The sequence below is a fragment of the Panthera pardus genome, unplaced genomic scaffold, assembly GCF_024362965.1.
Source record: "Panthera pardus isolate Hobbes unplaced genomic scaffold, ASM2436296v1 HiC_scaffold_20, whole genome shotgun sequence".
Lineage (NCBI taxonomy): Eukaryota > Metazoa > Chordata > Mammalia > Carnivora > Felidae > Panthera > Panthera pardus.
In genome coordinates this window covers 32068562-32085560 of record NW_026526766.1, presented here as the reverse complement: position 1 = coordinate 32085560, position 16999 = coordinate 32068562, and the positions used below count along the sequence as shown (strand labels likewise).

General features: G+C 39.8%; 1 protein-coding gene across 1 annotated transcript in view; it reads left to right on the top strand.

The window, feature by feature from the left end:
• Positions 1–16999, top strand: part of GLDC (glycine decarboxylase) — a 98296-nt gene that overhangs the window by 34027 nt on the left and 47270 nt on the right. The window contains exons 5-9 of the mRNA XM_019438123.2: positions 2944–3021; positions 4706–4853; positions 5177–5373; positions 7202–7298; positions 15713–15818. Coding sequence (XP_019293668.1) covers positions 2944–3021; positions 4706–4853; positions 5177–5373; positions 7202–7298; positions 15713–15818 — 626 coding nt within the window. The remainder of the gene's footprint in view (positions 1–2943; positions 3022–4705; positions 4854–5176; positions 5374–7201; positions 7299–15712; positions 15819–16999) is intronic.

Here is a 16999-nt window from a genome sequence, read left to right as displayed (position 1 = left end):
TTCCCACCTTTTTCACCCAGATGTGCTCATGATACATGAACTGTTATGTATCCTGTTTTAAAAACCAAATTCAACTGGGCATATTTGAAGATCTAGTTGCCTTTATTAAACAATTCATAAATGGGGCAATGTTCCATCTAAAGGATAGAAAGGCTCCCTGAGGAGTTGTACAAGAAGGTTTTTGTTTTTTATGGAAAGCAGGGTAGGGCAAGAAAATGATAAGTAAAAGTAAAGAATCCAGGCAAGATCAGCTTCCCTTTAGGGAGGAGCTAAGGGGGTCTTATTATCCAGATGACCTCATCTAGCCTCTGGTGGATGGAGAACACCCCTATGACAGATCACCGTTGCACTTATCTGAAAATTCCTGATTCACAGGTTAAGACTAAATTTCTGGAGGAGGTTGAAACTGCAATTAGGTTAGTAATTAAGCCTTGGTTTGGTGACTAGGCTTGGCCCAAGAAATACCATTTTGGGCCTATGGTTTTCTTTTTAACAATCCCTATCAGTCTGATTTCCTGAAATCATGAATTGTTAGAAAACTCCCAGGATTTGGGTCCTTTAGGAGCTGTGTGGTGCTGTACATGTCACAACTTAACTCAGTCCTTTTCATCTCTGCTAAATGAGGACATTTGGTTTAGATAATCTCTAAATGCTTCTTTGGCAGTAAAATTCTCAGATGTTTTTATTTCAAGAGTTAGTTTTGGGGCACCTGGGTGGCTGAGTCGGTTAAGCGTCCCAACTTTGGCTCAGGTCATGATTTCATGCCTCATGGGTTCGAGCCCCATATCATAGAGCCTGGAGCTTGCTTCAGATTCTGTGTCTCCCTCTCTTTACTCCTCCCTTCTCATGCTTTGTGTGCGTCTCTCTCTCAAACATAAGTGAAAATTAAAAAAAAAATTTAAGAAAAAAAAGAAAAAAGAAAACAGTTTTTTATTTCAACTTGTACCCAATTGCTACCCTGTTTGTATTTCTCTTAACTCCTAGCATATTTTTCAAAATTTAAACCAACTTAAGATTGATTTTGCTAAATGGATCAGATTGGTGTTAAAAAAAAACCCAATTCAACTGAGTAAATTTAAAGATTTTTATTCAATAAAGATAAATAAGGTAGAACGGAGCACCAAAGGCCTACAGAAAGGGAAAGGTTTCTCCCCCACCCCCCACCTCAATGATTTAATTTTCTTTTTTCAGGTTTTTATTTAAATTCTAGTTAGTTTATGTACAGTGTAATATTTGTTTAAGGTGTAGGATTTAGTGATTCAACAGTTATACAACACCCAGGGCCCATCACAACAAGTGCCCTCTTAAGTATCAATCACCTATTTAACCCATCCCCCTGCCCACCTCCCTTCCAGCAGCCCTCAGTTTGTTTTCTATAGTTAGGAGTCTGTTTCCTGATTTTCCTCCTTTTCCCCCCTCTATGTTCATCTATTTTGTTTCTTAAATTCCACATATGAGTAATATTATATGGTATTTATCTTTCTCCTAGTGACTTATTTCACTTAGCATAATACTCTCTAGCTCTATCCACATTGTTGCAAATGACATTTCATTCTTTTTGATGGCCAAGTAATATTCCATTGTGCATGCTCGTGTGTGTGTGTGTGTGTGTGTGTGTGTGTGTGTGTGCCTGCCCATGTGTGCATGTGTGTATCACTATCCATTCATCAGTCAATGGACATTTGGTCTCTTTTCCACAATTTGGCTATTGTTGATAATGCTGCTATAAACATTGGGGTGCATGTATCCTCTTGAATCTGTATTTTTGTATCCTTTGGGTAAATACCTAGCAGTGCAGTTGCTGGATCATAGGGTAGTTCTATTTTTAACATTTTGAGGAAACTCATAATGTTTTCCGGAGTGGCTGCATCAATTTGCATTCCCACCAATGGTGTAAGAGGGTCCCCCTTTCTCTGTGTCCACACCAACACCTGTTCTTTCCTGTGTTGTTAATTTTAGCCATTCTGATAGGTGGGAGGTGGTATCTCATTGTGGTTTTATTTTGTATTTGTCTGACGATGAGTGATGTTGAGCATCTTTTCATGTGTCTGTTAGCCATCTGGATGTCTTCTTTGGAAAATTGTCTGTTCATATCTTCTGCCCATTTCTTCACTGGATTATTTGTCTTGTGGGTGTTGAGTTTGGTAAGTTCTTTATAGATTTTGAATACTAACGCTTTATCAGATACGTCATTTGCAAATATCTTCTCCCATTCCATCGGCTGCCTTTTAGTTTTGTTGATTTTGTCCTTTGCTGTGTAGAGCTTTCTATCTTGATGAGGTCCCAATTGTTCATTTTTGTTTTTGTTTTCCTTACCTCAGGAAATCCATCTAGTAAGAAGTTGCTATGGCTGATGTCAAAGAGGTTACTGCCCGTACTCTCGTCTAGGATTTTGATGGTTTCCTGTCTCACATTTAGGCCTTTCCTCCATTTCGAATAGATTTTTATGTATGGTATAAGAAAGTGGTCCAGTTTCATTCTTTTACATGTTTCTGTCCAGTTTGAAAGGGAAAGGTTTTTAAAGGTAGGTGAAGGAAGTCCTAAAGAAACAAAAAAGGGATTATTTAGAGCAAGGTCACTTTCCTTTGGGAGACAAGAAGTGTTTTATTAGGTGAATTACCTCTTTGGTGCTTACCAGGAAATTCTAGACTGACTAGTTAAGATTATATTACTCGGGAAGGTTGTAATCAGGTATGTATTAAGCCTCAGTTTGGTGACATGGGCCTAGCACAAGTGACTCCCATTTGGTAACTGTTTTTTTTTTGTTTTTTTTTTTTTAACAACACAAATTGGATTTCAGTAGAATTCTAACCACTGTAATTAATGCCTCATATTTTATACCATGCTCAGAGATTCCCTAAGTACCAATTTTGCTTTGCATTCTTAGAAGATACTTTGATTTCTTTAATGTGCATTTTTTAATGTGATTTTTCTTTCCAACAGACACAATAAGAGGAAGAAATTTTTGGTTGACCCCCGTTGCCACCCACAGACAATAGCTGTGGTCCAGACTCGAGCTAAGTAATTAATTTCACTCATTTTTTGAACTCAGGGATAGTATCATGCTCATCTCTGTTGTTTCTTTTCTTACTTCCAAACTGATTGGAAGTGAACCTGGTTTAAATTGCGGTTGTTGAATTTTACTTTCTTTCCCACTTTCTTCCTGAGATCTTGCTGGTAAGAAAAATGTGTCAGAACTGAGAGAACACGAGTGACTTTAGTTGGCTCTGCTTTATTTATTTATTTTTAAAAATTTTTAATGTTTTATTTATTTTTGAGAGAGAGGCAGAGTACAAGTAAGGGAGGGGCAGAGAGATAGAGGGAGACACAGAATCCAAAGAAGGCTCCAGGCTCTGAGCTGTCAGCACAAAGCCTGAGCGGGGCACGAACTCATGAACTGTGAGATCATGACCTGAGCTGAAGTTGGACGCTTACCAACTGAGCCACCCAGGTGCCCCACCTCTGCTCTATATTGAGTAACCATGTTATTTGTTTCCTTTTTGTAAAAATAAAATTAAAATATTAAAATAATTTCAGCAATGTTTCAGAGTTTGCAAAGCAGAGGGAGAAAATGGAACTCTCCCACAATTAGGGTTTTGTGTGTATTCTTGCAAACATAGTTTATACAGAATCCACTTAAACCTAGATGTGGTATGATATAGATTAAAGCAAGTGTACTGTATTTGTTTAGTGCTGCAATCAGATAAACAGCACAACTATCACTTGCCAGTGTGTTTATTTGCTTTCTTCTTGTTTTTTTGTGTCTAAAAAAATTTTTTTTTAACATTTATTATTGAGAGAGAGAGACAGAGCATTAACATGGGAGGGGCAGAGAGAGAGGGAGACAAAGAATCTGAAGCAGGCTCCAGGCTCTGAGCTGTCAGCACAGACCCCAATGTGGGGCTCAAACTCACAAACCGTGAGGTCATGATCTGAGCCGAAGTCAGACGCTTAACCGACTGAGCCACCCAGGTGCCCCTTTTGTGTTTTTTAAATGCTTGTTTATTTTTGAGAGAGAGAGAGACAGTGTGAGTGGGGTGGGGCAGACAGAGAGGGAGACACAGAATCCAAAGCAGGCTTTAGAATCTGAGCTGTCAGCAAGAGCCTGATGTGGGGATTGAACTCACAAACTGTGAGATCATGACCTGAGCCGAAGCTGAACACTTAAACTACTGAGCCGCCTGTTTTCTTCTTGTAAGAGCTGGGCAATCTCCCCCAACCCCATACCACCATCCCTTTAGAAGGTGTATTCTCACATATGATTGGAACTGGATGGTTAGGGAAGGTCTTTCTCTTTGTTTAATTGATGGTTTTCCATTCATCTAAAACTGATCCTGGGTGAAGGTGGTGACCTGGTGAGACAGCTCTGTAATTGCAGGAATTGATTCTTTAGTCCTAGGAAGCCATGTTCCTGATCCTCTCAGAAGGTTCTGGCAGGAAAGGGGTAATGGGAATGGTAAGGGAAGGTACAAGAGAGAAACAGAAGTCAGACTGTTGGCAGCATGTGAGATGGTGTGAAGCATTGTTACCAGTCAGGTGTGAGATGGGGGTGTGTGTGTATTGGATGAAGTTGGAGGGGGGGGGGGGGTGGCGACGAGGAAGGACACAGAATATGAATTCTCTATCACTGAAAACAAATTTTACGGAGTTTCATTTCCTTTTGAAAACCAAAAGCATGATTGTTCTTTGTCTTCTGTCTTTCCAGATACAATGGAGTTCTCATTGAGCTGAAATTACCCCATGAAATGGACTTCAGTGGAAATGATGTTAGTGGAGTGCTGTTCCAGTACCCAGACACTGAGGGGAAGGTGGAAGATTTCACAGAGCTCGTGGAGAGGGCCCATCAGACGGGGGTAGGCAGCTGTCTCCTTGCGGGGGTCCACGTAGATCTGTCCCAACCTTGTATTATGATTTTTGGATGTGTCTTAATTTCCATATTTGTATCACCTGGAATGGTAAAACTGTCTCCTTCCTGCCTGCCTTAAAATTTGTTTTGTTCACCAACTAATTCCTGGTACATAGTAAAAACTCCGTAAATATTTTTTAGTGAATCAATGAGTAAATGGCCTGAAACAACCCTCTGTCTGTCTGCTTATATTGGGGATAATTTGCTACTCTCCCACTTCTTTCAGGGGAAGGGAACAACCATGTCCATTTTCTCTTGTTTCCTCTTTAGAGTCTGGCCTGCTGTGCTACTGACCTTTTAGCTCTATGTATCTTGAGGCCACCTGGAGAATTTGGTGTAGACATTGCCCTAGGTAGCTCACAGAGATTTGGAGTGCCACTGGGCTATGGCGGACCACATGCAGCCTTTTTCGCTGTCAGAGAAAGTTTGGTGAGGATGATGCCTGGGAGAATGGTGGGGGTAACAAGGTAAAGCAGCTCATGTTTCTACCCTTTTATTGTTACTATTAGTTTCTTTGTTCCTTCTTATCACAAAAGTTGTTGATTTCTCTCTAAATATACCTGGGCCATGTATATAATAATTTATAACATATTTGTATTGAAGGCATATAAGTGAATTAAATTAGGTTGTTGAAAGCATTGAAAGACTTGATATTCTAGGTGTATTTTTTATCTGACCAGTTTCATTCTCAAAAGCATTATCATGCTACACAGTTATGTAAAATACAAGTATAGTGAGAGATTATCATGAACATAATGTGATCCTAGAGGCCTGCCACTTGTTTATTCCAGTAATTTTTAAAAAATGTTTATTTGTTCATTTTTGAGAGAGAGAGAGAGAGCACCAGCAGGGGTGGGGTGGGGGGGACAGAGAGAGAGGGGGAGACACAGAATCCCGAAGCAGGCTCCAGGCTCCAAGCTGTCAGCACAGAGCCTGACTTGGGGGCTTGAACCCACAAACTGTGAGATCATGCATGACCTGAGCTGAAGTTGGACGCTCAACTGAGTGAGCCACCCAGGCACCCGGCTAGTAATTTCCAAATGTATCTTCCCAAGTGCTATTCATTGATAAAGCTCAGATTAAGAATTTAGATGAATGACATGATCATTACTGGGGAAATTTAGCATGATCTTTTAGACTAGACCTTTCATAGAGGTTGGACTTACTAACCTAAGTGAATAGTCTATATTAGTGAATGATGTGAATTTTTGAAATACTCATGGATTATCACATAATAGCAAGAGGCACCTTGCTTTTCAGTGTAAAAATAAATGTCTTCAAATATTCTTACATTAGTTTCTTTCAATGATGTGTCTTGACCAGATGAGATGAGGTAGAGACTATTCTAATTAATAAAAGTTTAATATATTAATTATTGTCTGCTGATTTTTATATTGAACTTAACCTTTCTGAAAAATGGACCCCAGAGCTTGATGAAATATAGGATAAGACTGCTGAATCTTTGTGTTTATCCAAATACTTTTCTTTTAATGTGTATTTATTTTGAGAGAGAGAGAGAGAGAGAGAGAGAGAGAGAGAGCAGGGGAGGGACAGACAATCCCAAGCAGACTCTTCACTCAGCATGGAATCCTACTTGTGGGGCTTCATCTCCCGACTAAGAGGTCACAACCCAAGCCGAAATCATGAGTAGGTCCCTTAACCGACTAAGCCACCCAGGTGCTCCATGTTATCCAAATTATTAACTGTATTCAGAAAGAAGGAAAATTTTTCTTAGAGATAGGTGGTAAGATTATTAACATTCTTTTTTTTTAAGTTTTTATTTAAATTCCATTTAGTTAACATACAGTGTAATATTAATTTCAGGTGTACAATTTAGTGATTCAGCACATTCTTTTTCTTAAAAGCTGTATAGTTACTTTAGATTTTCAGTGAAGAAATTAATTCCTTTGTGAGATATTTCCCTTTTTCCTGTGTGTGCCAAGAAGCTCATAGTCAACTTTAATTCTCATTAAATTTAATTTTTTTTCATTAAATTTAATTTTAAATTCAGTCCACATTCACCATCATTATATTAGCCTGGGTAATTCCTGGGAAGTTTCCATTCAAGGTTCCTAGCTTTATTGTGTATACCTTGGTCCCTCCCTCAAAGTACATACTAAAAATTAGTAGCCCTATTTATAAGTGGACGGCTTGGTAATTATTTCCTTATGGCCTTGCAGCCGAATAAATTCGCTGGGTTCCCTTCAAGCTGGGAAGGAAAGAAGCAGGTCTATTTGTGACTACCCTTGGTGTAGTGATTATCTTTGCTAACTAGATGTTTTATTCTCTGCCCAGAGATGCCACTGGGAAAGAAGTGTATCGTCTTGCTCTTCAAACCAGGGAACAACACATCCGAAGAGACAAAGCTACTAGCAACATTTGTACAGCTCAGGTAGATCACATGACTGTCCTTCCCACTGAATGCCTTATAATCTGTAGACATGAGCTGCTCATTCATTCACTTAATTTCCCTTCACCACCTACTGACCAGTGTGCACACCAGAAATGGAGAGATCTTATTGGTAGAGAAGCCTTGTGATCTTGTCAGAACCAAAATACGATGTATTTACCTGGAGCTCTGTCCATGTACATACTTTATACTTCAGTGTCTCTAGTAATCTTGGCCATAGGCAGGTCCATTATGGGTGGCTATTGGGCACCTTCTCTTAGGGCTAAAATGGAAGCCCTCCAGGAATGTGGTGAGGAAGAAAAGTGAGAGTGTTTGAGGTGACTGTGCTTGAGGGGATGGTACAGACTGACCAGTTGGTGGTGGTCTTGGGGTATTCTTACTGTGGGCTCATGAAAATCATTCTTGAAATGGATGGAATAAAAGAGGAGGAGCTTCGCAAGTTCCTGATGAGCCTGGAAATTGCCCAGGACTCAGGTCAGAGGGAGCAGTGTTTGAGACCCAGCCAATTTCTAGACTTAGGTAGAAGATGGTTCCTGAGCATCCAATCCATTCTAGGTCCATCTTCTCCATTCAGGGTCAGAGAAAGAGATCTCACCCATACCTCATTGGGCAGTACAGTAGTTTTTTCTCTCAGGGCATTGGCTCAAAGCACCACCACCAGGTTTTAGAAACCCTTTCCAGGGTCAGTAGATGATAAGGTATTATTAAAGTTGGTTCTATAGCTATTGGTCTTTGGAATACTTTCCAAACTCAGTAGGTTTTCCTGTATTTGTTGCCTCAAGAAGGTGGCTGCTTCAGGGCACCTGGGTGATTCAGTTGGTTAAGCATCTGACTCTTGATTTCAGCTTAGGTCATGATCTCACTGTTCATGAGTTTGAGCTCTGCATCAAGCTCTGCATTGACAATATAGAGCCAGCTTAGGATTCTCCATGCACCTCCTTCCCCTCCCTTGCTTGCTCTCTGTCTCTTTCTCTCTCTGTCTCTCTAACTAAATACATAAAAAAAAAAAAAAAAAGGTGGCTATTTCTTTTCAGGTAAGAGCTCTTCTATTATCTTAGGATGGAGCTAGCTGTCACAAACTTTTCCTCTGTTGATAGCAAGTTGAATTTTATACGATGCTGTTACTTTCTGTAGCTTACCCGTCATTTGTTGAATTATCTGCTTAAATATTTCTCTGTCTTCTGCAGCTGACTGCTCCTGTCTTGCCCTTTCTGCCCATGTTCTTCCAAAAAAATGCCGGTCTGATTATAAGTGAATTAAGGGGTTTTCTTTAGGAAAAAAAATTTTTTTTTACATTTATTTATTTTTGAGGGACAGAGAGAGACAGAGCATGAGCAGGGGAGGGGGAGACAGAGAGAAGGAGACACAGAATCTGAAGCAGGCTGTATGCTCTGAACAAGCTGTCATCACAGCCTTATGAGGGGCTCGAACCCACATACTATGAGATCATGACTTGAGCCAAAGTCGGATGCTCAACCGACTGAGCCACCCAGGCACCCCAAGGGGTTTTCTGCTTCAATGTTTGGAATTAATTTTACAGGCGAACTTGGGCTGAACAAAGGTCTCTATCTTTTTTAGCAATTATTAAAGTCATATTTGCCCTGGAGATAGCCCAACTCTGTCTTCTCTGATTTTAATTTTCTCATTCTGGAGAACTTCCAGCTATGCATTGTCTATTCCATTTCATGAGTTTCTTTTCATAATTGGTTGTATGAAGCAGTTGCCCATAACTCCAGTGTCATTCTCTATAAAGATGCAATTATTCTTTTTTGTTAGGAGATGATGTATCTTTGGAAATGCTCCTTGAGCTCTCTGTCTTCTGATTTTCTCCAGCCTTCTGATTTTTTTTTAATGTTTACTTATTTATTTTGAGAGAGAGAGAGAGAGAGAGAGAGAGAGAGAACAGGGGAGGGGCAGAGAAAAAGGGAGAGAGAGAATCCCAAGCAAGTTCCAAACTGACAGTATGGAACCCCATGCGGGACTTGATTCCACAAACCATGAGATCATGTCATGACCTGAGCCGAAATCATGAGACAGACACTTAACTGAGTCATCTAGGTGCCCTAGCCTCTGCTTCTTAAAGCAACTGCATCGTGTTCTCAGGCTGCCCCTTTTCCTCTTGAGTATGACAGGCTCCACACTGTACTTGTCCTTGCTTTGCAATGTTGGTGGTACAGAGATTTTTTTTTTTCCTTTAATCTCTGAAAGTGTGTTACTAAATTGTTTTTAAAAATTCTTCTGTATACTTGTGATATTTCACAGATCTCTGAATTTGCATCATGTTCTTTGTGTTTTCTTACATCTTAGGTTTTACCACCACAAGCCATTTTTTCATTAACTTTTATCTAGTCAGGTGTGTTCAGATATAATTTACATTTCATCAGCTCTTTCACTGAGGTATACCTTTCCATAAAATTTGCCCTTAAAAAAATTTTTTTTAATGTTTATTTAGTTTTGAGAGAGAGACAGAGTGCAAGCGGGGAGGAACTGAGTGAAAGGGCTACATAGAATCAGAAACAGGCTCCAGGCTCTGAGCTGCCAGTACAGACCGTGAGATCATGACCTGAGCCGAAGTCAGATACTCAATCGACTGAGCCATCCAGGTGCCCCAAAATTTGCTCTTTTAAAGTATACAGTTCTGGGGCACCTGGGTGACTCAATGGGTTAAGCGTCTGACTTCAGCTCGAGTCATAATCACACAGTCCATGGGTTTGAGCCCTGTGTCAGGCTCTGGTCTGACAGCTCAGAGCCTGGAGCCTCCTTCAGATTCTGTGTCTCCCTTTCTCTCTGCCCCTCCCTTGCTCATGCTCTGTCTTTCTCTCTCTTGAAATAAATAAACATTAAAATTTTTTCAAAAAATAAAGTATACAGTTCAATGATTTTTAGTATTTTTATAAAGTTGTGCAACCATCACTGGCATTCATTTCTAAACATTTCATCATCCCAAAATGAAACATGTTCCCATGAAGTGATTGTTCCCCATCCTTTTATCTTCCCTGCAGCCCTTGAGAACCACTAATCTACTTTCTGTCTTTGCATCCTGGACATTTCATATAAGTGGGATTATACAATAAGTGGCCATTTGTGCCTAGCTTCTTTCACTTAGCATAATGATTTCAAGTTTCATATATATTCTAGTATGAATCAGTACTTCATTTTTTTATGGCTGAATAATATCTCATTGTATGGACATACCACATTTTGTTTATCCATTCATCAACTGATGGATATTTGGGTTGTTTTCACTTTTTTCTTTTTGACTAAAGTGGTTATGCACATTGATGTACAAGATTTTGTGGGGTCATGTTTTCAGTTCTCTTAGGCACATACTGAGGAGTAGAATTACTGGGTCATATTATAAATATACACTGAACTTTTCCAAAGTGGCTGCATCATTTTACATCACTTTCACTAGTGTATACGGGTTCTAATTTCTTCGTGTTTTCACCAATGCTTGTTACTGCCTTTCTGGTTATAGCCATCTTAGTGACTGTGAAGTGATATCTCATGTGGATTTCATATGAATTTCCCTTATAACTAATGATTTTGAGCATCTCTATTATTTATTTATTTATTAAATTTGCATCCAAGTAAGTTAGCATATAGTGCAATAATGATTTCAGGAATAGTTTCCAGTGATTAATCCCCTATGTATAATAGCCAGTGCTCATCCCAACAAGTGTCATCTTTATGCCCCTTGCCCATTCAGCCAATTCCCCCACCTATAACCCCTCCAGCAACCCTCTGTTTTCTATATTTAAGAGTCTCTTACGTTTTGTCCCACTGTTTTACTAGTTTTGCTTCCCTTCTCTTATGTTCAACTGTTTTGCATCTTAAATTACACATATGAGTGAAAGCATATGATATTTGTCTTTCTCTGACTAATTTCACTTAGCATAATACACTCTAATTCCATCCATGTAGTTCCAAATGGCAAGATTTCATTCTTTCTGATTGCCAAGTAATAATACACACACACACACACACACACACACACACACACACACACACACCACATCTTTGATGGACATTTGGGCTCTTTCCACACTTTGGCTTTTGTCGATAGTACTGTTATAAACATTGGTGTGCATGTGCCCCTTCATAACAGCACACCTGTATCCTTTGGATGAATACCTAGTAGTGTAATTTCTGGGTCATAGGGTAGTTCTATTTTTAATTTTTTGAGGAACCTCCATCTGTTTTCCAGAGTGGCTGTACCAGTTTGCATTTCCATCAGCAGTGCAAAAGGGTTCTTCTTTCTCTGCACCCTCACCAACATCTGTTGTTGCCTGAGTTGTTCATTTTAGCCACTCTGACTGGTGTAAGGTGGTATCTCATTGTGGTTTTGATTTGTATTTCCCTGATGCTGAGTGATATTGAATAATTTTTCATGTGTCTGTTTGCCATCTGGATGTCTTCTTTGGATAAAGAAGTTTGAGTTTATTTTATTTATTTAACAATTTTTTTTAATATTTATTTTCTTAGAGGGAGAGAGAGAGAGACAGTGAGAAAGAGACAGCTTGAGTGGGGGAGGGGCAGAGAGAGAGGGCAACACAGAATCTGAAGCAGGCTCCAGGCTCTTAGTTGTTAGCACAGAGCCTGATGCGGGGTTCCAACATATGAATTGTGAGATAATGACCTGAGACCATGACGGATGTTTAACTGACTGAGCCACTCAGGCACCACATTTTGAGTTTATTTTTGTGTATGGTGTAAGATTGTGGTCCAGGTTCATTCTTCTGCATGTTGCTGCCAAGTTTTCCCCAAACCATTTGCTGAAGAGACTGTCATTATTCCATTGGATATTCTTTCCTGCTTTGTCAAAGATTAGGTGGCTATGCATGTGTGGGGCCATTTCTGAGTTCTCTATTCTGTTCCATTGATCTGTGTGTCTGTTCAAGTGCCAGTACCATATGGTCTTAATGATTACAGGTTTGTAATACATATTGATGTCCAAGCCATCAGCCTGCCAGGTGGCACCTCCCTCCCAAATTTTATCTCAGCTGGGACTGTCTTTCCATACCCCTCATTTCTGAGGGCTCTGTGGCTTGAGCCCACTCCAACCCTTTGGGGGAGGGTCTCAACAAGCAATGCCTGTGTGCCAGTTTGCTCCCGGGAATGTTTGTACAATTGCAGTATTGCAGAGGTTGAAAAATTCTGGCTGGGTGCTGTCTTGCCCCAGAAAAAGTCCGTGCAATTTCATGGCAGTAAAGGTTCAAGGATTATGGTAAATCGGAACATCTAGCCAGCACCAGATTTCACCACCCCCTGGCATCTTTCCTCCAATGCCAGCAAACGTGACTATTCTTCGGGGTCCATTGGGATCTTTGCCTGTGGGGAGACCATAAGGCCTCTACCAAATGCTCTCCTAGCAGGGGAACCGCTTCTCCCTGTGTGGCCTTTTGCCTCTTTGGACCTCACTGCCTGCTCCTGGGGATTTGCCCCTCCTGCTGAGCACCACCAGGTATTGAGCTGAGGAATTTTCCAGTCTGCTCTCCTCTGTTTATAGAGTCCTTATGGTATCAACCCTGTCTTTTCTCCTCTTCTTGTTCAGTCACTTGAGGGTTCTTCCACTCTCTCTTTTCTCTCCAGTTACTTCTGGGGGGAGTGCTTTTCCTGTACTCTCCCCCCTTTGTCTCTTCTCTCTTCTCATAAACAGCTCCCTACCCTCCATGCCTTCTCTCTCCCCCAGTTCATCTCTCCCTGCCACTTACCTTTAGCTTAAGTTATGCAGATTGTTGTTTTATTCCTCAGATCAATTTTCTAGGTGTGCAAAAGGGTTAGCTGCATTTCAGAGATGAGAGAAGCCCGCTGCCCCGCCATCTTGGCCCCTCCCTCCCAAAGTCTTGAGCAAATTTTAATCACGAGCTTTTGTTTACTCCTTTTTTAAAAAATTACTTTCTTTAAGTATACTAATTAACTTTATCCAGATTATCCAGAAAATTCAAATTTTCTCGGTCTTTATTTGTCTGAACTTCCTTTGGAGTTCTAATGCCTTTCTAAGATTTCTAAAAATGATTTAAAAATTTTAAGTTTATTTTTAGAGAGACCACTAGAGTGCAAGTGGGGGAAGAGCAGAGAGAGAGGACGAATCTCAAGCAGGCTTTGTACTGTCAGTGCAGAGCCTGATGTGGGGCTCTAGCTCATAAAACATGAGACATGATCTGAGCTAAAATCAAGAGTCAGTCACCCAACTAGCTGAGCCACCCAGGAGCCCCTAAAAATGATTTTACTAGTCATCAATTTGTTGGCTACTCAAGAATCACCTCTGGATTAAAAAGGGACATGAACCACCATCTACAAAGCTGTTACAATGAGAGGCTTCCAGAGGATTTTGTGATTATGAGGCCTGAGTTTTAATTCTCCTGTAGTAGTCATAAGCATTTAGATACACAGAGTCATGGATTGTTTGACTTGCCCTCTTCATAGCTGGAATGTATTGTAGTACTTCTACATTTCTTTCTTTTTTTTATCTTAATTTTTTTTAATGTTTATTTTTGAGAGAGAGAGACAGAGACAGAGTGCAAGCAGAGGATGGACAGAAACAGGGAGACACAGAATCTGAAGCAGGCTCCAGGCTCTGAGTTGTCAGCACAGAGCCCAAAGTGGGGCTCGAACTCACTGTGAGATCATGAGATCATGACCTGAGCCAAAGTCAGACACTAAACCGACTGAGCTACCCTGGTGCCCCAACAACTAGTTGTTGTATAGAGTCCCACACAATAGTCTAAACTCTCTTGGGGAATTTTGGCCCAATGAAGTCCATTTCTCTGTTTTCAGATGTTTTCTTTTCCTTCCCATTTTCTTTATTGACTGTTGGTTTCAGTTTCTAGTATTTTTTGTGAACTGTTTCTTGTTTTCCAGTGGTCCCATGGTTTCCTTCTAGTAGCCTAGCAAAGAAAATATGCACCTGACACTAGATCCAATAATGAACACCTTCCAACTTTAAAGCACTGTTTTTTTCAGGTGTTCTTCCCACTCTAGGATGATTGACTGTGAAGTTGACCTTGAACTGCTAACCTTGTACATTAGTAGAAAAGTCACTAGTGGGACTGGAAATATCAGAGTCTAGGTGCTAGACCAGTAAAATAGGAGGGGCTGTGGGAGAATGGAGTGGACTGGGTAGGGAAGGAGTCTGAGACGTGGTTTTGGACCAATTACCTGGGGGGCAAGGATGATATTGCATGGTTAGAAGATTGCTTATTGGCAGGATCTAGGATGATAAAGCCAATAAGGATAAGACCAAGAGGAAGAGAAGCAGGAGGTGGGCCTCCATCATTTTCCCCCTCGTTGTCACTTATTTTGGTCTCTCATCCTAACCATTCTCTTTTTATCCTCCTTCCTGACCTACATGCCATCACAGTGGGGCCTTTCCTTGCTCCCCATGCAGGACTTCCTCACTGAAGCGTCATTGGAGTTGTCTGTGTCCCTTATTTCTGAGAAATTTCAATGCCATTCTTTCCTATTTTCTGTCACACAAAAACATATACTTCCCTGTAAATATTTTTGTGAAACTTCAGGCCAATGGTCAAGGGGAGATATCTTTACTTTAGAAAGTGACCTTGCTATGAGCAGAGAGGAAATAGCCAGTAGATTCTGATTTTCTCTTCCTAATACATGTCCTGCAAATTTATTTTGGTTTTATTCCACTGCATCCTTCATTTTCATATTTGGTAGAACCTTGCCACATAATCCCTATTCATCTCTTGGTTTGCTGAAATTCAGTGTCTAGTGCTTTAAGTTCTCAGAAGATATGTTACCTTTTTTTATTTATTTATTTAATATTTATTTATTTTGGGGACACAGGCAGAGTGCAAGCAGGGGAGAGGCAGAGAGAGAGGGAGACACAGAATCTGAAGCAGGCTCCAGGCTCCAAGCTGTCAGCACAGAGCCCAACACGGGGCTTGAACCCACAAAGCACGGGATCATGACCTGGGTTGAAGTCGGACACTCCCCAGGGGCCCCCTTGAGTTCTTATATATTTGAAAATTCCTTGTTGGTTTTATCCTTGAATAACTGATTGAGTATAAAATCCTTGGATATCACTTTTTTTCCCGGATGACTTTAGTGCTCCATATCTTGCAACATTAAATATTGCCCATCAATATTTAATGACAGCTTGATCTTCCCCTTATGAGTGACATGTTTATATTGCATCAATGAACCTTCTCCTTTATAGTCGTCAAATTTGATCTGGGTATATTGGATGTTGTGTTTGCCCCTCAGATAGTCAGGTAGGTTAAGAATGGTCTCCCCCTCTCATAGTTAATGCAGATCATTTTGTTTTGTCCCTGTTTTTAATTTTGGCATTTCAAGTCAAGAGAATACTCCTTCCCACTAATTGTCTTCCATCATGTTATTGAACATGGTTCCTTAAATGCTGTTTGTTGTTTTAGGCTCTTTTGGCGAATATGGCTGCCATGTTTGCAATCTACCATGGTTCTCATGGGCTGAAGCATATTGCTAGGAGGGTACATAATGCCACTTTGATTCTGTCTGAAGGTGAGTCATTTATCTGTTTAAAAACTTTCGAACATAACAAGACTGATAAACCTGAGTAAGTAAAATAGAAAACTCACTGTATGTCCAATACTGTATTCAAAATTAAAAGTCAAATAAGAAATTACTTCAACATCTATGATATACTGAGTGTTAAAAATTTTAATATGGATTTTTCTTATCCCTCAACCCCATAAACGAGAGGGATGATCACTCAGAGAAAAATGACCAAAGATCATGAAGCATAAATTATTTTATTTATTTATTTATTTTAATATTTTTATTTTTTGAGAGAGAGATACACAGTGAGTGATCAGAGGAGGGGCAGAGAGAGAGAGAGGGAGACAAAGAGTCTGAAGCAGGCTCCAGGCTCCGAGCTGTCAGCACAGAGCCTGACACAGGGCTCGAATTTGTTAACTGTGAGATCATGACCTGAGCCATCTGAGCCACACAGATGCCCCAAATTTTAGAAGAAATACATGTACAAATCAATGGCCAATAAACATAGGACATTTCAGCCTCACTATTAAGGAAATGTAAATTGAAACAATAGTGTTTCTCCCATTACTTTGGCAAAGATTAAGAAGAATGCTGATGTTGGTATAACTTTTATGAGGCCTTTTAAAATATGCCTACATTTGGGACCAAAAATTCTACTCTTAGAAATGTATCTAAAGGAAATAATCAGGTGTCCATTAAAACATTATTTATAATACCACAATCTTGAAAACAGCCTAAATGTCCAAAAATAATTGATTCACTCTGGCACATGCATACATTTGAATATTACACTGCCATTAAAAATAATGATATAGTTATTGATCTGTAGAAAATAAAAATATTCATGATATATTAAATTTTTTTAAAGTGTAAAGAGATGTATGATATATCACACATGCACACATACACACATACATTACAGTTCTAGAGGAATACACACCAAAATGTAACCCACGGTTATTCCTAGATGGTGATTATGGTGATTTTTCTTTTTATATGTATTTATTTCATAATACTCTCTACTATAGTAATAAGCATTTAATTTATTTACAAAAAAAAAAAAGCAGTTACCAAAACACTGGCTAAGACCAGAAATAGACAATGGTTAGAATTTACCTCTTTATTTCTCTGTGGAATGCCAAGAGCAGAGGAGCAGATCTCTTTGTTGGGGACTGGTGGCTCTC